The sequence below is a fragment of the Melopsittacus undulatus genome, chromosome 7 (genome assembly GCF_012275295.1).
Source record: "Melopsittacus undulatus isolate bMelUnd1 chromosome 7, bMelUnd1.mat.Z, whole genome shotgun sequence".
Taxonomy (NCBI): Eukaryota; Metazoa; Chordata; class Aves; order Psittaciformes; family Psittaculidae; genus Melopsittacus; species Melopsittacus undulatus.
The window spans coordinates 33,683,427-33,703,734 of record NC_047533.1 but is presented as its reverse complement, the minus strand read 5'-3'; the positions used below and the strand labels follow the sequence as shown (position 1 = coordinate 33,703,734).

At 40.0% G+C, this 20,308-nt stretch overlaps 1 protein-coding gene across 4 annotated transcripts in view; it reads right to left on the bottom strand.

The window, feature by feature from the left end:
- CFAP97 (cilia and flagella associated protein 97) overlaps positions 1–14,760 on the bottom strand; it is a 31,335-nt gene extending 16,575 nt beyond the window's left edge. The window contains exons 1-4 of one of the 4 annotated variants that reach the window (XM_031048995.2): positions 14,672–14,760; positions 7,748–7,826; positions 3,437–4,324; positions 3,277–3,348 (exon numbers count right to left, since the gene is read on the bottom strand). In XM_031048995.2, the coding sequence (XP_030904855.1) occupies positions 3,277–3,348; positions 3,437–4,304 (940 nt within the window). In that variant the 5' untranslated portion in view covers positions 4,305–4,324; positions 7,748–7,826; positions 14,672–14,760. Of the gene's footprint in view, positions 1–3,276; positions 3,349–3,436; positions 4,325–7,747; positions 7,827–14,472; positions 14,593–14,671 lie in introns of those variants that run through there. The other 3 variants (XM_031048996.2, XM_005149040.3, XM_031048997.2) reach the window with 3 other exon arrangements.
- Positions 14,761–20,308: the final 5,548 nt, after the last annotated feature.

The following is a 20,308-nucleotide window of genomic DNA, read 5'->3' as shown; positions in this document are numbered from 1 at the left end:
CTGGTTTTCGTTCTGCAGCCACAGGATTCAGTACAAGCAATTAGGGCATGCTCTGACCCTCAGGACCGGTACTACAAAGGGCTGCTCCCTCCACCTGAACTCCAAGCCACTTTGAACTGAGCATCAGACACTGTCATGGGACTGATTTGGAAAAAAACCCAAGAGAGATCAATTGAAAAAGCTCCAAGTTTACCCGTTCACCCTACACTATCTCTGCTTTCATTATGGCCTGCAGTTTTGAGCAATACTGTTCCCACTGCAAACTGCAGGCTCCTTACAACTGAAACAGTGTGAGTGTGCACTCCATACCTTAGCATGGTAGCTTACAAGTACCTGGGCTCCACGATTTCTTTCTCATGTATATTTACCAGTCTTCCTTCTTGCTGCATCTGCTCTCAGGAGTGCTCTGCTGTTCAATCACCCTTCCCACATCACATGCATGCAAAGCCATGGCAGTATAGCCACACAATCTGCAGGTTCTGAAAACTTCCTTTTCAAACAAGGTTCAACTCCCATCTAATAAATGCCAATATAAGGACTACATTCATATGCTTTATTTGTCTTTGGTGACATGAAGAACGTCTCTCCAGTTTTCAAGCAAAATTTTCACCCCCAGCTACTGTTACCACAGAGATTTCTGCCATCTTTACTAAAACTAGTTCAGTCATTTTCCTATCGGGCAAACAGGATGCACAGCAAGTTACAGACCTGGTAACTACTCACTTCTGAAAGCTGTCATTTTACTATGCTGTTACTGATGTTGCAACTGAGTATTACCATATATCTTTATTAATCTCTTGTTCAGACTTATGGTCTGACCCAATATTCTGGTTTGGTCAATATTCAGAATATTTCTAAAATCAGTGGTAGAGCTGCACAGCAATACCCACCTAAAATGCAAAGTGCACTATATAGCACACAGACTATAGTATTTCCAACTAAAATTATGTTATTTGTAAGATTTATAATTACTCAGCATAGTATAACTTAAAATTTGGCTTCTATAAAGAACAAGCAAAGCTTTAGGAGTTGCAAGGGCATGATATTTTTTAAATCTAACTATTACTTTTTAACATGTTTATAAGAATTAAATTTGCAGTGAGCACAAATACGTAAAGGTATATATAATACTGTAACATTTTTTCTAAATGCTTCAAATTAATTGTTTTAAGAAACACAAAGTATCTTGCTATGTAATAACCAGACTCTTGTCCTAGCCCAAAACTTGTTCTTTGAAAACCATGTGCTTTTTAACAGATTTCTTCCCTTTCTTTTTTCTTGTGATTTTTTTACTTTAATACAAGAGCTTCTAGTCTACACAAATGCTCACATTACCAGTGCACAGAACTGTACAAATTGCCCCCTAGAAACAATGCACTAACAGATCACATTGAAATTCTACAGGTTTCTGAATGCATTGGGAAATTAAACTCACATAACTGCTTGGGCCCAGCTATATTACAAGCACATCTGACAAAAAACTTTAAATGAAATGCTTCATCAGTACAGATTAATGGAAGGATATTATACTTTAAAACCAAATTTGAGACTTACTCTCTCATGCACTCAGGTCTGAGCTTATACTGTTCCCACTTGAAACATTATTTATGCCTATGCAGTTCTGAGGAACATTTAATGCAGACTGGGAGGGGTGAGCAACGATTTGGATTTTATATTTTTTTAAAATGAGTACAGAGAAACCTGGAAGCAATAACTCAGAATAATATTAGCTCCTATTTTCCCAGACTAGTTACTTTTTACCGTTAATAATCCTGCCCCATTTAAACTTCAAAATACATGAAGTAATTAAGCTACGTTGCGCTTGCCAACTTAAGAGAGGCACTTGAGAGTAAAATGCACACTAATTAGGAACATTAACTGCCAGACTATGTGAATTCTAGTCCATGACTCATTTTTTTTCCAGTTTTAGGAAAAAACCACACATACCCCCAACAGAGGTTCATCTCTGAGAATACTCTGAGCTATAATACCCATTTATTTTATGGATTAAATGATTCCTTCCATAATCAGTAGGTATTAAATAGCTTTTTGCTATCAGGAAAAAAAAGATATAAGACGACATAATTTCAATTGCCTAGCAACAACTCTAACATTATGTTTTGACAAGTGGTTAGAGCCTTTTCTAGTACAAGGACTGTCTGAGATGAGAATCAGCTCTACCTTTCTTGATGGCTAGCTCTGCCTTTTTTATCAGCAGAAGTAAGGTTTTCTTGCCTTACAAGTAAATTCCTCACTTCTACTCATAAGTTAAATGATGCATATATTTTGAATCCTTACCCACTGGCGGCTCTAATGTCACAAGATACGAAGTGAATAAAGGTGACACACAAACTTTTAGTGTGCCAAAGCCTATAGCAATACAGCAAACTTGGGTTGAAATGTACAATACTTACACTGTGAGAATCTTTCCTGACCTGAGATCAGTAGATTTCCTGACTTAAGCCTCTCTTATTCTATAGATTTTACTACTGAAAACTCTGGGGCATGAAAAGAAGTAGAAAAGCACTGTGTAGACCTTAAAACACACATGTGAGATCATTCGGTTTATTGTCATCCCATAATGAATACTACAATGAATGCAGTGAGATTCCAAGTTCTCTCTCTCAGACTTCATTATTAAGATTTATTTAATCTATTGGCAAAAAGCAATCACTCAAGTTTTATTAAAGATTATCTGTTATTTTTCCTCTTTAAAATACCTTTACTCAACTTCATGGTATTTTAGAAAAGATACGTAGGTCAGAAAAAGAATCTCAAATAATTCCATTTAATTATCAAAAAGGTACCATAAGTTTAAATAAATGAATGCTATTTATCATGCAGTGTAGTTTTAAATTGCCTTTCAATTTTGAAAGTTAATAACCCAGCAATTTATCAGAAAGGCTAGTGTTATAATTTAGATAGTAAACTATCGTACAGTCCAGTAAACTTTGATTTCTCAAAATGCATATGCTGTTTTATAACAGAATTTGTTAATAGATCAAAATCTTATTTAGAGATCCAGCACATCTGTGTGTCTTACTTCTACATATATGCATAACAACACATGCTCATACACATGCTCCTTCTTTCCCCTGTAGAATCAGTACTGCTTACACATGTACAGTTTCAAAGAATTAGATCAACACAGCTTAACCACAAACAAGTTTCAAAATACATGTGGCACATTACAACCTTGTTCTCCTCTGTAAGAGCTCAGTTGTACTCAACAATGTACAGACATCATACTTTTTACAAAGAAAACATTAAAGTCACCTTTCAAAAGCTGATTCAGGTCCATGGCATCATGCAAGACTTTCTGACTACATCTGCGATCAAACTCGGAATCTAACAAAAAAAATACAGTTATAAGATTGGATTTCCCAGTCACAGAGGCTTAAAAATTTTGTGTTGTACTTAAATTCTGCAAAATTACCGTGTAATTCTTGATTCACATTTTCCTGTCTTTTTACTTTAAGTTTCTTATCATTTGATGCTGCAAGTTCAAAAGACTGGATGGGACTGATGTCTGGAGTTGACAGAGGTGTTACATCAGTCACTGTGTCTTCAGACTCCTCCAAGTAGTCAACAAGCTTTGGTTTTCCTTCTAGTAATTTCATTGCTGAGTCAGATTTTTGTTTTGGAGACAGAAGATCATTTCTACAAGCATTCCTCTTTGAGGAAAAATGAGATGAATCTGATAAACAGCTATCAGAATCTGTATCTGAACCATCTGTATCTGAGCTTGAGGATGAGGATGAAGAAGAAGATGAGGAGGAAGAGGAGGAGGAAGAGGAGGAGAAGCTGACATTAGTGTATTTTTTGCTAACCTTTTTCATGTTGTTTGACTGCTTAGCTGACTTTGGCCTAACCTTCTGGTTTTTGTCATCATCACTACTATCTTCTTCATCTGTAAAGTAATCTTCTTCACCTTCTTTAACTATCTTGGGGATTCCAGCAGGAACATTCTCTAGTATTTCACTACTTGATGCAGATGTCATTCCAGATGCACCTGCATTCTCTGCAACTAGAGAAAGTGACAAAAATGCAGCTTCTTCAGGACAACCTGTGTTATTTTCCAGGGACTGATCCTTCTGAAAACCTTTCTGCTTTTTTTCACTTTCCTCCTCATAACACCTTGTGTCCTGTGAAATAGAAACCAAGTTGGAGTCTGTAAGAGCTGTCATCATACTTCCTTTCTCTATGCATTCACTGTTTTCTTCAGCTTTCTTTTTCTCTTCCTCAAAATCACTGTCAAAGAAAGCATGATCCACTTCATCTGACAGATCTTCAAACCGGTCCATGCTGAATCAAGAAGTGTCACCTGCAAACATCAAAAAGGGTTTTCAAAGGTTAACATTAACCAGATCCAAATACACTGTAAGGGTAATATTTTTTGCTCTTCACTCTTTCAGCTCTAGCAATATATAATTATGCAGTTAATTGTTATGTTGCTAGAGACAACTCCGTAGTGAGTTCTGTAAAGAAATTTAGTGCCACCTTATTTTACACAGCTCACATACTTGACCAAAAAGCTTTACTTAAAGCCAACAAAAACTATCACAATTTCAAAACTCTTACTCCTAAGAAAATTAGTAAAATGCTGTTAGTTGCTAAAGAGTCTCAATTATTACAAACAAGCAATTGAAGTGTCTTATTTTGCTCCTTTAAGCTAGAGCCACTAATGAGCTACCATTAGTCTGTATTTTGTATTAACAATCTCTTTTATATGTGGCAGTCAGCATCATGGCTGACACAAGGATTCAATCTGCAGGCCTTCAGGACAGACAGTAGGAGCAATTTCAATTTACATTAAAAAACCCCAACATGGCACTTTAGGTGAAATTGCAATACAGGTAGGGTGTTTCAGTGTTAATGTTTTAGTTTGCATCAGGAGAGCCTGCTTTTCTTGACGTATTTGTACATAGTATAGTGAGCAAACCTGATTCAGATGAAACTGAAACTTGTGGTCCAAGCACAAAACTAGCACACTTAAACCAACAGTCACCATTCAGTCCATGGGACCAGAATATGGCTAGCCCAAACACATGCAATGTAGATACCAGGTCCTTAGTGCTAACCATTCTGCTCTACAAATCTGCTCCTATTATGTCATAGTTCTTGCAGAAATATGCATTAGATCCTACTCATATTGCAGGGGAGATATGAAAGCTTCTGCTCATTAGTAGGATATACACAAAGTTAAAATAAAAAAACCCAACAAACCACAAACCAAACACCCACAAACAAAATTAGCCAGTACCAAAGATTACTGTTCCCATCTAGCCAGCAACACTTTTTTCCTAGTATTTACAACAGATTTCATATAAGCTTCGTAAATTGCAATCAATAAATATGTAACATTCTTAACATTCGTAACATTTAGAGCCAAGGAAACCAAACTTGGAGACAGTGGAAGCAACTATACAAGGCAAGAGAGCCAGAATACCTTACAAGATGGATGGTCTTCCTTCAACTACATAGTGTGTTGCCATGGCAAACGAAGATGAAAAAGGAACTCCTAAACTTGCTTTGAAATTGCAAGCATATTCTGAAAAAGGCTTCCAGCTACAATTACTTCAAAATACTGAATTTTTAAAGCTTTATGTCACTCAGTTATCTTGCCACTCCTCAAATAATACTCAATTTTAGAGGAATTTGAAATAGGTACCCCAAATAGAAAAAGCACAACAGAAGAGTTAAAAGCAGAAGGCATGCAATCTCCTGTGGGTTCAAGATACACAAAGCCAAAGAATTTGAGAGACTTAGTAAGGTTAGATGCTGTATAAAGCTGAAAATGCTACTAAACAATAGAAGCAGAGGTCAGTTTTTGTAGCACACAGAAACTCTTTAAAGCACCTATTTCTTCCAAAAGCAACAGAACAAAGGAGTAAAACACCTGGGAATTCTTGATTTGAAATGCTACATGGAATTTGGAATTTTTTCATGTTCAAGTCACTTCTCATGTTCCCTGGCTTCAGGCAGCTTGCATGGTCTCTAACGCCCAACTCTCATGTGATTCCTGGCTAGAGCAGCTTCCTAAAATGATTACATGTTTTAACACAGCAAAATGTGCACAACAGAAAAAAAAACAACATCAGAAGAGTAAGATATTATTTACATTTAATTCTCTATCACATGTAACCTAAACCAAGAGAGAACAAAGCAGATTTTTTGGCATTACTTGCAGACTACAGGAATTATTTATTTAGCAAGTACAAGTGAGGTAAAGTCCATTCTACGAAGAAAATACAGGAAGTACAGTGTTAAAGTTAAAACAAACTCCTTTCTTCATGATGAAAGGTTCTTATTACTCAAGACACTAACATCTCATCAATTCATAGCTTCAGACAGATCATGACAGACTGGCAAAAGTGGGCATGTGCTGTGTTTCACTTGTCACAAGCATTTAATATACTGTTAGCACTGTTTTACATGTAAGAGAATAAAGGGATAAGACAAAAACCAGTTTTGCATGTGGATGCAGACCAACTAGCTTGAAATAAAGTTGAGTGTAATAAACTAAAAATACATGGATGTGTGCATGTAATGTGACTCCTGCAAAGGAGACTAACAGTATCTCATTGGCTATAAGATGCATTCATATCACAACTTCTCAGATGTCTCTCTCCTGCGCACAATCTTAAGTGAGGATAGGATTTAACTCAAGAAAATGGAAAAGGGCAGCACAGAGGTGGCAAAAGGTGATTATAGACAGCCTGTATGTTTCTTTCTACCATTAACACCACCCAAAGAGCACACATTTTCCTACTCTGCATGACTCAAGAATAGGTTACCTGCCAGTGGGCTGTTTTCCATAAAGGCTGAGCCGTAACTGATTTACAGACAGAAACCACTGTTATGGAAGAACTGAAGTTTAGCAATCTGACTGACCACGGAGCAGCAGTTGTAACACCAGTCATCTCATTGCCAAATGCTCCTTCCACTTTTCTGGCACAACCACCTAATTTTGCTGGTCAACCTTGCCCAGATTAATATATTGGCTGTGCACGCACATATACACTCTCACCCCACCTTTATATACAGGGCACAGTGTAATTTTATTACTGGGAGAAGCACGCAGTTCTGCTACAGTATAAATTTTAAAATACAGAATCAACAAGTGAAATCCCAAGAAAACTGTCGGAGTCAAAAACTTATCACTGACTGCTAATTACAATGTATTGATTTATAAAAAGCGTATGCTTTTTGTGGCCTTAGCCATGAAACTCTCTAACACAAGTATGATCAACTCAAAGGAACAGGCTCACCATTAATTATTCATCAGATCATTTATTACTGTAGTATTTCTTCTTCCTATGTAATTCTCTGCCTCTCACCCCTTATTTCTTGTAACACTCACCCATAGCCCCAGCCAAGCACACCTATTCATTTTCATCTTTTCCTCAGTACAGTTCCTCCTAGTTCATACCACTTTTTAATCCCTTCACCTGTAGACATCAAGCTTGACCTATTTAAGATGAAAAATCAATGGCCAAGCAGTCAAGGAGAACATGCAGTCTGGATGTCAGGGCATTTGGAATATTTGGGTAGGTAATGCCTAACAGTAGGCTTTCAAGCACTGCTGCAATATAAAGTATCTCAAAAGTAAGCCAGTACATAAAAAGGGATATAGTGAGGATGCAGATTTAAGTGTGGTTTTGTGTTTGAGGAAAAACTGCCTTTTCATATGATTTTTGAATGTTAGAAACTAACACAAAATACGTTAGGTTCAAGGTGTTCTAACCTTGGTTAAGCTTTAATATTATCCGATCAACCTTTCACTTCTTCAAGTGCAGACCATCTGAAATACATACACCAGAACACTGAAATAAATCAAAGAAAAACATAATTAAAAAAAAAAAAGTGAAAAACAAGCCCCTTACACCTGCTATCTCCACAAAGGCCATGATACAGCACAGCTATAACACACACAAGATGAGTCAACAATGTTTCCTGCAACAAAAAGGAGAGAAAAATCTCACAGTGTATTAACAAACATACGTGAAGTATCAAAAGCAGCAATTAGGCTCTATTCAGCTCCAGAAGTGTACCTTCTGTTTTAGGGTTATTAATTAATTTTACTTTGTATAATTGATAATAATATACTTTATATATTTATAATAAAATAAATATATAAATATAAAAATATATAAAACATATATATATATATTTAATATACTTATATAATTTAGTTTGTATAATTAATATTATTTGTATAAAGTATAATTGATCCTGGAAGAAGTAAGCACACAGGCCATCTTCTCCCAGCCTACACAATAGTGTCCCCATAGATAGCACCTCTCCTTTCAACTGGAAATTTCTAACTCTTAAAGCAAAGACCCACTTTGCTGAACTCAGAAAGCAAAAACAAGTGTTTGAGAACTGAGGGACTGGAAGGTTAAAGTGTTTTAATTAAAATATTGATATTATTGGTGGTACACAATCTTTAGGACACTCCAAAATCCTCCAAGTCTATTTACTCCTTATTGCCCCTCTGTCCTGCCTCCTTAATTCTTCTGACTTTCAAATCGCCTCTTTGTACAGTGAACTTGGGAAAGGGTAACTGTATCATCTGACTAACATTTTCAAAAACTTCAATCATTAAACAAGTTACTGTGTAAACACACATTAGTTAAAACCCCACCCACCTCTTCCTCCCTCAATTTTTGGCTGAGGCTTAAAAAGAAGAGAATCAAACCAAACAAAAAAAAAGCTACCACCACCAACAAACTAAACATGTGACAACAACAGATAATAATAAAAATTTTAAGACAGTTAGAAAAGTCCAGCTTCTGAGGGTTTGTTTAGTTTAGGAAGGGAAACACAAGGAAATGTAGTCTTCAAACCTGTAAAACAGACTAACCCAAAACCTAGGTGTTCTCAGATATAATCAACTAGTGGTAAAGATCAACTAGTGCATCTGCATCCAACCATGTGACAAACCACACAAGCCCAGCCCTACCTACCTCCTCTTTAACTGCAATTTTCATTTCTGCTAGAAAGAAACAACAAAGCATGCAAAGGAGGAAATAGACCTCTTGGGAAACTATTTCCCTTGAGGGAAACCACAATGAATAAAACAACCAGACTGTTCAGTAGATAGTCTGGTTTTCCAAGCTCAGAGCACAATAGCCAACATAGCTGTTCTGTATACCATATGGTTTCCAAACTTGGCTACCAGTTTCCCCAATCCAAACCATGTATTCATAACCAGTATACAAAACACAAGGCCTCAACCCCAGCTCAGAATAAACTCCAAGACTACAAATACATCCAAGCTCTGCTCCTCCACATTACACATCCTGCACCAGATCTGTTCTTATACCCCAAGGTGAAGGGCTGGTTGAGGCACAGGCAAGCTATTCTGCAAAATACTACAAAGCAGACAGAGGCTGGAATTAGAATCACAGAAAAACACAGTTTCAAAGGGATGCTTCTCGACATGATCTACTCCAGTCCACCGCTCAAAGCAGGGTCAGCTTAAAAGTTTAATCTAGTTTTGCGCAGGGCTTTGTCCAGCAAAGCCTGCAAAAATTCCAAGGATGAGCACTTCATGTCCTCTGTGAGCATCTGCTCCAGTGCTTACCAACCCTCATTGTGATTTTTGTCTTCTTTAATCAGAATTTCCCATGTCATAGCTTGCAACTCTTAGCTTCTAACCTTCCATGGTGCACCTCCAAGAAAAATCTGATTCTGTCCAGTGACAGGTAACCATGTTGCTGCTGCTAACTGCCTGAACGTAACTACATGGGGGTAAATCCCTTTGCTCAGATTACAACCTCCATATAAGTATTTACTGCTGATTTATGCCAAACTTCTTGCTGTTGGCTGAGACAGCAGACTTGCACCTGAACTGAATAATCTGAAACAGTAGTGGAACCAACATCTGCCCTTCACATACCAGATCTGACAGTACCCAATTCAAGCTCATATCAGAACCACCATTGTTTCTAGAGCACCTGAAACCACTTGCCCAGCTGATTCATAAGGACCTCTGTCTCTGCAACCATAAGTAACACCACCCACATCAAAGTGTCATTGGCAATATACTAACAGCTTGGAAGAGTCCTGTCTCTAGGCGCCTCAACAAGCACTAAGATGCTTGGGGGAAAATGGGCACTGGCATTGACCCTTCCCAAAAGTGACAAATAGCCACAGTCTTTCGATAACACTGGCAGCAAAATTATTTGTATACAGGTTAGAAAAGACCAGGAAAGGAGAGATTCTAATGCCAGGTATTGCAGGCAAAGATCAAGGTAAAAGGAAGTTGAGTTTTCTTGCTCCTGCTGTACTGGTGCATATCTGTGAGGAGTCTTTCTGCCCAATATCAAGATTTAAATATCAGGCAACATGCATCCAACCAGGCTATCCACAACTGAAGGGAGTGAATCTGGAACAGTAGTCCACAATAGCATGGAAGAAAAAGGAAAACAATTCCTCTTATTAAAGCAAAACTTCAGCATAGGTGCCATGTAGAAGATGGTGGTGTGTGTGTGTCATCACCCTGCTGCAAAAGTTGGAGCATTACGTGTGTGCGCATTCCTTAAGATCTGCTGGGAATAATCCAAGCAGCTGTTGCAGACTGCTGGGAGTCAGGTATTGCCATCTTTGAAACGACAATGGAAACACCACTTCCCCTACTTCAGCTAAGTAATGCTTCCATATTGATCAACTGTCTCAAAAGGTACAGCTCAAGGGTGGCCGAGAAAGCAAAAGTCTCCACAAACATCTTCAAACTCTCAAACTATTATTGAACACTCCCCATTTGAAATTACACGCTGACATAAAACCTCCCTTTCATCACAGTTCAAAAGTAAAGAGAAACAATTCTTTCACCAGTATTTCTACAGTAACTTTTCCCCTATTCTCACCTTGTAACAGACCAGTTGTGCCCAGTCTGTACTCCTGCACACAGTAGATGTACGGATTAGAAATGCTTAGAACCTACAGACACCTATTTACTACTGTTGGGAAGGCAGGACTCAAAAATAAATCTGTAATAGGAGCTCAACAGCACCAAAACTTTCATCCAGGAGATGACCATCTATACTGTGCACATGCCACTTACCCTGGCAGTTTCTGGATTTGCTTCTGAGCTAGTCCTGAAAGAGACAGCAGAACCACAAAGGAAACAAGTACACCACAAACTACTGACAGAGTTTAGCAGGTAAATCATAGTATACTCCAGAATATCTGGCTAACCCTACCAGGGGGCACAACATGAACTGTCTCCAACAACAGAAATCCTCACTGAGCTAGAAGTTTGTTCACGTTTCTAATGTTACAGACATAGTATGCTTAGTGACCCAACTGGACAAACAGGCTCATCAGCATTTCCTTCAACACTTTGCACAGATGTGCTGCCACAAAGGCCAAACAGATGTGAGTTTTGTGACCACAAGATGGCACCGATTATTGCCATTGGAAAAATACAATTTTACAGAGATAACAATCACATTTTCCACAGCCACTGAAAATAAGATTCAAATCTTTTTAATTTTTGGTGAATATCTTTCTGTGTAAGAGGAACAAGCACTGTCTAGTACAGATGAGCAGGGGGAGGTACAGAAATTAAGTCACTAAAGCAGTATACAAAGAAGAGCTTAAGCAAGTATCACTTAGGAGTAGTCTAAGTATACTCAGATTTCCTCAGAATATATGTAAGGAACAAATGAGGAAAAGGCCTCGAGACCCTCATTTGCATTCTATTTTTATTACTTGTTCATTCCTCCAGATGAGAAACATCAGCATGGAAAAGCAGATAAAATGCTGAAATGTGGGGCTCTTAAATTCAACATGTTTCCCAAAGTTCCAATGTTTACTATGTTATTACAATGAAACACTTCAAGAATGACAAATACCCATTGTTGAATTGTGACTTAAAACATCAGTTGATATTGTTGGATGGAACTTTAGTCAAGGTCGTGTTTTAAACCGTTACTATCATCAGTCTTGGTTAAATGTAAGATTAGGAGGCAAAGAACGAAAAAGCTTTAAAAAGCAGCTCTGGTGGAAGCACTAAGGTACAACCCTCATAATAATGGTCTGCCTATCTCCAATGAATTTAAGTGAATACCTAGGCTCACCTAGGAGTTAGCTTGCTTTCAGGCTCTCACCTTTAAGCTTCAGGTATATCACCCAACTGGGCAGACTTTACAAAGCTTATAGATGCTCCTGTCACTTATGCCACAGAAGACCATATGCCCCCTATCCCGCAAATTCTGGAAGACTCCTTAGAAAATCACCTGTATGCATTGCTGGGTGGAGCCTCTAAAGGGATTGGCCAATTGTCCTTTCAAAGCTTCTACAGCCTCTGCAGTCCTGATGGCCCTTTTAGCCCATGTAAGTCATATTCAGAAACACAGGGGCCTATGAATACACTTTTAAATATGAACAAACACAAAACCAAAGAAACAATCAGCCTGGAAAAGGCTCTGGAGAAACTTTAGAGCAGCTTCCAGTACCTAACAGGGGCCTACAAGAAATATAGAGAGGGACTTTTTACAACAGCCTGTAGGGCTAGGACAAGGAGGAACGGCTTTAAACCACTCCTCCTTGTCACAGGAGGGTAGATTTAGATTAGATATTAGGAAGAAATTCTTTACTGTGAGGGTGGTGAGGCACTGGCACAGGTTGCCCAAAGCAGTTGTGGATGCCCCATTAATGGAAGTGTTTAAGGCCAGGCTGGATGGGGCTTTGAGCAACCTGGTCTAGTCTGCAGCAGGGGGGTTGGAACTAGGTGATCTTTAAAGTCCCTTCCAACCCAAACAATTTTATGATTCTATGAATAATCCAAGTAGGTCATAAGAGCTTTAAGTCCAAAGAAAAGGAAGTCTCTGAATTAGCTGTTCTCTTCTCTGGTCTCTATTCTACACCACTACAAGGATTATCTAGGCTGAGAAAATACAAAGGAACAACATATGTACAATGAAAGAAACCCAACCAACTATCACCACCACCAAGTAATCAATCAAACAGAAAAAAAAAAGCAGTGGAAGAGCTTGAAGCATCCAAAAGCCAAGTCCAAATTTTGGAAACTGTTTTAATATACGAATTATTTTACAAACCCATTCTTAAGCTAATGTCCAGTGACTAATTTTCATCACTTTATTTTAGTCTTCAAATAGCTCCTCTGAAGAATTTAACTCTGTGGAACTCTCTCCATTAAGAACTCCAGTGATCACTTTCTATCCAAGAAACAGAGATTAACTATTTTTTCAAAGAAGTAAAACTGTGCACAATGTATTATATGCTCCATCTTGAGGACCTGATAACAGATAGAAGCAGGGGTACAAAAAAAATCTACCACTGCTATTTCTGTTACATTCATTCCATCCTACATACTTGTTTTTATGAATGTTGCATAGGAATTTTGACCACACAGTTTTTAAATACATACATGTCCAAATGCAAACACTGGATGCTTTTTGTATATGTTTTATAGTAAGAATGAACAAGTGTAAACAGTCACATAACACACTAAAACATGTTTCTGAAAAATTGTTTTTAATAACTGCAAGGGAGAAACTTCAGCAAGGCATGAAAGTTACATGACCTTAAATTATGTTGTGTCGTAAGCCACGCTGAACTGTATTTTAAAATACTGGTTTCCCTAACAGGCTGTGAAAACTCCGCCAGAAACCCCAGAGTTTCACAAGCATAACATGCATTGCTTTCTCTTGTGTCATCTCAGTGAAATGCTTTCAAATTAATCCAGAACTCTGTTGTGCTGCAGGTGTTGCACAAACCCCAGGATCTACAGTTACTGCTTGTGATTTCCACACAAAACCACACGGTCCAAGAGATTCAGTGGCTGGTTATTTTTCCAAACTACAGAGGTTGGGAACCGCTGGTGCAGGGCATGGGGTTACAACTGTCATCCTGAGCAAACTGCAGAGATGCAGCCATAGCGATGGTTTAACACACTCAAGGCAAGCCATTTACAGTAATCATTTCAGTGCACTTAATTCCCACTAACCAAATCCAACCAAAACATTTCACTAAACTCTCTTCGAGCATTACTTCCACATGTCCCTCACTGTCTGGTAAGTCTGGGACAGCACACACAACACAGGAACTTGCTTCCGGTACCAATGACTATGATGCCAACGAGGGCTGGTGCCCCAAAATAAAATATCCCAACTGTTTTCCGATGCTCCCGAGAGGTAAAGAGGGCAGGCACTGCACTCAGTGCGGCAGAAAACACATCTCACGGCAGCATGACTAAACTCTGGCAGCACCACACCAGCAAAAGTCCTCCAAATATAGCACACATGACATGCTCTAGAGACACCTACATACGTGCCGCTGAGGCAGGAACCCAAGTAGAAAGACAGCACGTTAAGAAACAATAAGAATATAAATTATATAATGACTAAAAATAACATATGTGTATATATAAAACACAAACCACGTCTCCCATCTTGTTTGCTCTACCTCCCCGTCCCGCCTTCTCCAACAGTCACCCACCTGCTCCTCGGACACCTTCCGTGAGGAGGAGAAGGAACCCGCAACCCCCGAAAGGGAGAATTAGAGGTCCCTAAACCGGGCCGGGCCGGGCCGGGCCGGGCCTGGCCTGGCTGGCAGCCCGAGGCAAGCACCAACCGCCACGTTCCTCCCCCGCGGCTTTGTTGTGGTAACCGCGCAGGCGGCCGGGGCTGATACTCACACGCACGGGAGGGCAGAGAGCAGGAACACGACCAGCTGAAGCGCACAGCTCCGCAGCCGCAGGGTAAGCGGCCAGCCCCCTCGCGCCGCCGGGAGAGGAAAGGCGGTGCCTGAGAGGGGCGGGAACGGAGATGAGGGAAGTCCCTGCACCCCCTTCCTGCCTCTCTCAAGTAGCGACTCTATTTCCCTCCCACCCTCCTGGGCTCCGCTTCCTGGTCTCCGCTGGAGTGGAGGAGAAAGCTGGAGCGCTTGCTGAGGCGATGGGGTTTCATGTTGAAGTGAAGGTCAAACTGAGGTGCAGACCGCTAGGTTGAGGTGATGGGACTGCATGCTGAGGTGACAGTGCCTCAGATACACGTGGTGGGGCTCCAGCTTGAGGTGATGAGGCTTTGGGTTGAGATGAAGGTGAGCGGGTTGAGGCAATGGGGCTCTTGCTTGAGATGATGGGGCCACATGCTGAGGTGCTGGATCTTCAGGTTGAGATAATAGTGCCCCAGACTGAGGTGTTAGTGCTCCAGTTTGACGTGATGGCATTCCAGGTTGGGCAATGAGGGCTGGTGCTGTGGTGATGGTTTTCCATGTTAGGGTTACAGTGCCCTAGACTGATGTGATAGTGCTCCAGATTGACATGATAGTGCCCTAGGTTGGGATGAGGGCACTCATGGTTGATGTGCTGGCAGCCCATATGGAGGGGATAGCAAACCCAGGTTGAGGGGATGGTATCCCACCGTGAGATGATGATGTCCCATATTAAGGCAACAGCACCTTCGGCCAAGGCAATGGTCCCCATGTTGTAGTGCCAGGGCTGCAGCAACAAGCAACATATCCGGAGGAAATGGATGAAGCAAACTGATCTGGAAAGCTTTTAGGGACAGCTGACCCAAATCATCAGGGTTGGATGAGGACTTTTCTCTGAGTGGAGCTGATCTCAGCATCTTTTAATCTCAGCATAAGTATTGTAGAAACCTGGATGAAGCCTTCAGGTAGAGTTTCACTATTTTTTCTGCTTACAAGGTAAATGATGACTACTTACTAGTGGCTGCCCCCAGGAAGTGGTAGTATCCTGTGTCAGGCTGGAAAGATTCCAGCTCTTCCGAAGGAGTCAGCTGCAGTACTAGACCTTGCATTTCTTTAATAATTAGTATTACTTTTTAACAAACTAGAAAGAATTACATGAAAAGAACTACATGAAAAGAAAGACTTCCAGATTGCTGATCCATGCATTCAAAAATATAAATTCAACTTCATTTTGGGCCCCTTGTTCAAGAAAAAGATTTAATGACACTCCCATTTTTTTTCTGAGCATGCTGATTATTGAGTTGAATTAGGGCTGTGCAGCCAAGATAACTGTTGTATATATAGCCATATTTCACTTGGCACATAAACATACACAGAGAGGTACATACGTGCCTCTTTGTGTATGTATATACATATGTGTATATAAATGTATATATATATATACATATGCTACAAAATGCTGAGCGTTTGCTGACCTCACAATGTGAGGTCTTCGGTTGCTCACACGAGGCATTAAATGTGTGATTTTCCTCTGTTTGTCAGGTTCCTATCTACAAATAGGCAAAATACAATACCATTATCTCATATAGGTGTAGCAAAAACCAAATTTGGTTACTATTAGTGTAACTTATATATCTTGTAGAAATGTGGCCAACAAAAATTAGTAGTTACCTTCTGCAAGCAGTTCAACTGATTTTCAGTAAAAGAGGAATGAGGCCTAATGGAAAATCATAGTACATGATCATGTAAAGTCAATATTGAAATGTCTACACAAAACAAAAAAAATCTGAGTAAGTACAAGTTTCACAGTTGCAGTATATAAACATTGAGGTAAAGTTTTATATGACAAACTATGTCTGCTTTTACAGACAGGTTGTTCATATGGTTTCCACTGAAATGTGTCTGCATTTTATATTTTCAATCAAGTCCGAGGCATCTACCATAGCAGAGAAAGTTTTAAAAGGCAAAAAAGGTTGAAAATATTGAGCTCCTTCTTTCTGCAAGCCTTTAAGAAATAAACACAATTATTTTCTTGAGTTTCTTGAAAAGAATCAAACAAGATTTATGATACTGAGAAGTATAACAATCTCCTTTTCTCTTACTCTGTTAGCTAGAGTTCATGTGTTTCTTCTCTTTCCTATGATTGTTTCTAACTGTGTTAATTATCATGCTTCTATAGCATCGAGTTTAAAAGTTCACGAGCACTTCTGGGTTTTGTGCCCAAAAGGCTTTTAGAAATTTCTGTAAACTCTTAACATGACTGTACCTACAATGCAGCACCACAGCAGTTATAAAAAAAGTATGCAGTTAATTCAAAGTCTAAGTGTACTAAAAATATAAATAAAGTATGCACTTTACATACCTTTTTTTTTGCCTATAAGGTAGATTTCTATTTTAACTGAGAAGTAATAAATTGCTAACCTTTATAACTATGTGACTGAAACCAGAAAGACTCACAAAACAGAAAGTAAATGTGAAAAAGCCTTCAAGCAACTATTTCTTTTAAGCTTGCCTAAATATTTTAAAGGCACAAATTTACAGAAGTTTAAAGTTTGCAGTGCTGCAAAGGTGAAAGTTGCAAGACTGTCACTAAAGATGTGAAAGTGTGTTCAGACCATTGGGCCTTGCCTAGGGTATGTTATAAACAGGTAAATTATACTCCTAGCTCAAAGCAAAAGAAGTAAAGATGCTGACTCTTCCCCCAAATCACACATAATTTCTGTTCTAAACCAAGATTAAAGTAAAATTCTCTTTGTAGGAAAGATACTTACAGTACTGCTTGAATAGAGTTTGAATCTCTTACCTCATAAACTAGTTCCATGAACGAGTAAATAGTCACAGGAAGAGAATAAAATAACCCCCACTTCATAAAATTGACCTCTAAAGTCCTTTAGTCTTGTACAGAGAAGTAATTTTTAAAGTACAGAAGGGGAAGTTCAAATAACACTGAGGTAAACTTGAAAATTACCATTGACTTCAGTGGAGCTAGGATGTCATCTAAAATATTAGAAATTGTACCTCAGGTCAAAAAGCCATAGAATCTTATTAAAAACTAACCGAAAAAAACACAATCAAATCTCCCTCTGCCTCTGTGAGTACATGCTTGAGTTGATTTAGACATATCTAATTCAGGGTATGATGTGTAAATCCTAGCTAAAATTGGTGGGATTACTCATTCAGACAAGAGCTGATTTTGTGCGTAAGCACTGCAGGACTACACTGTTATTGCAGGTAGGTTTATTTTTTTATCTTCCTCTCCACTTCTGAGAATTAATACTCTAATACAAAAATAATCTGTTTACACAGTACTAACAACATTACATACTCTGCTTCAGGTTAATTTAAAAATTCAATTCCCTTAAGTAGTTTTGACAGAGGCCCAAGCAGTTTCCTGAATGCATTTGCAGTAGGAGACCTCTACATGCTCTGTCTGGTTTCTTGTGTAGATCTTTATTAAGATCCCAGAATAGGACTTGAACTGAGGCCAAAGCCCTGTATTTTCTGAAATCTTTGAGGAATAAAGTGTATGCTAGGAGATGGATCTTTACTTTTTGTTCTGTACCTGATGAGAATAAAATAACTCTGTAGGAAACCTTCTGGTGTGTTGGGCCTTATCCAAAAGCTTTCAGATTCCACTGAATCTGTTGGTGGTAATGATTGGACACGTTGAAAGAACCTTGGTCCCCAAGCCCTTTGGCGAAGCAGCAGGATGTTTTGGTGCATGGTAGTTTGCATGGGAAGGCACTGTCATTGCAATATTTTCACTATTATGATGATTTTCACCTTTAATCACAGAGACATTAATAATCCATTTTGGACACTCTAGATGGTCTGAGTTGGCATTTAAAATGTCTTTGTGCAATTTAATAGCCACTAAATAGAATTAATAATAAATAAATTGTAATAAAATTGTATTTAAGTTACTGTAGTGGCTTTGGATAGGATTTGGGTCTGCAAGAAATCTGGAGAAGGAATTTTTACAAGGGCATGTAATGATAGGACAAGGCGGAACAGTTTTAAGCTGAAAGAGGGTAGATTTAGATTAGATATTAGGAAGAAATTCTTCACTAAGGGTGGTGAAGCACAGGAACATGTCACCCAGAGAAGCTGTGGCTGCTCCATCCCTGGAAGTTTTCAAGGCCAGGTTGGAAGGGACTTTGAGCAACCTCATCTACTGGAAGGTATACCTGCCCATGGCAGGGGGGTTGGAACTAGATAATCTTTATGGTCCGTTCCAGCCCAAACTGTTTGATGGTTAAGGAGCAGTGTCTCCTTTGGTCAGTGACTAATGTGGGAGCTAAAATCACTTCAAAACTACTTTGGGATTTTAAGAGGACATTCACTGCTGTGCAGACCTTCTAAGAGATAAAGAAATGTATGTATGGAGGCAGTTCTGTTGTATGAGTCATGCCCATACCATCAGACACTGTGGGTTAGGTTAGAACTAGTTTAGAAAATTCTGTGGTGGAGTCAAAACATTTGCTGTAGCTTAGAATCCTAACCAGCTCTGTGCCTGCCTTGGTATTCGTACCTTTTCTTCATGTATCTTACAGAAGTAACATTTTAGAGGATGTGAAAAAATCAAAGGAACTTCAACCCTAGCCAGAATAGCTGTTCTTTAAAAGAGAAGATTCAGGGCAATTAAGATCACCAGAGTAGTGGCAGTCTGGAAACTGCTTCCCAGAAGTCTCAAGACCTGTCAGCACTTCTACAGTGCTTAACTTTCTTAATGAGATATCTGCTCTTAAAATGAAGTCTGTGACTAAGTACTTGTACATCTACTTTGGCACAGTCTGGCTTCCTTTAGGGAAGCATTGCCCTTTACTCCTACTCTGAAGGGATCAAGGCCTCCTTCCCACCTTGGCTGGGGCTGGTAACTGCTATGGGAATCCATTAAGTGCACTGTCCCTGTGGGAAGGTGAACATACATCCCCAGCACAGCTGGAATAGGGCAAGATTTTGAGGAGTTTGTTGTCAGAATATGCTACAGGCAGTCCCAACCACTCAGACCAGCTGAGTGAGGGTAGCAATGGGAGTGCTGACAGGCTTCCTTTTGGGGTACTGAGGCTGGGTTTTGCAGAATCTCAGTTGTGTCGCTGTTCTATTAATTTTTCATGTCTGAAATCTAGTTAGTTATGGCCTCCATCGGCTGATCAAAGGGCTGTGAGCAGAGGGGTGCACACAGTGCTCAGTCAGGAAGGGGTCTGAGCCTCAGAGATGCCCCCGCCCAAGGTTTAGTCCTGAGCTCAGGCCAGGGCCTCGGTGCTGTGGCCAGGCCATCCCGGGCCCCACCTGTCCCACCAAACCGAGGCCCGCAGCCCCTTAGCTCTGCCAGGCTGTCCATAGCGGAGGGGCGCCCGGCAGCTTTCCGCGGGACTCAGCTCCACACTGCGGACCCCTCGGGGAGGCACCTTCCCCTCTTCTTCCCTCCCGAGTGCAGCTGTTTCCCGACCTGTGCGCACCCTGCCACTGCGCTGCCCTCTGGGCAAAGAGTGCATGGGGCTGGCAGACCAGGCCCGCCGTGGGGCGGCACCGGGCGGGCCGGGGACACGTGCGCCCGCCACTCCGCCCCCGCCGCCTCCCCTCCCCCTGCCGGACACCGATCGGTGCGGCGGGGCCT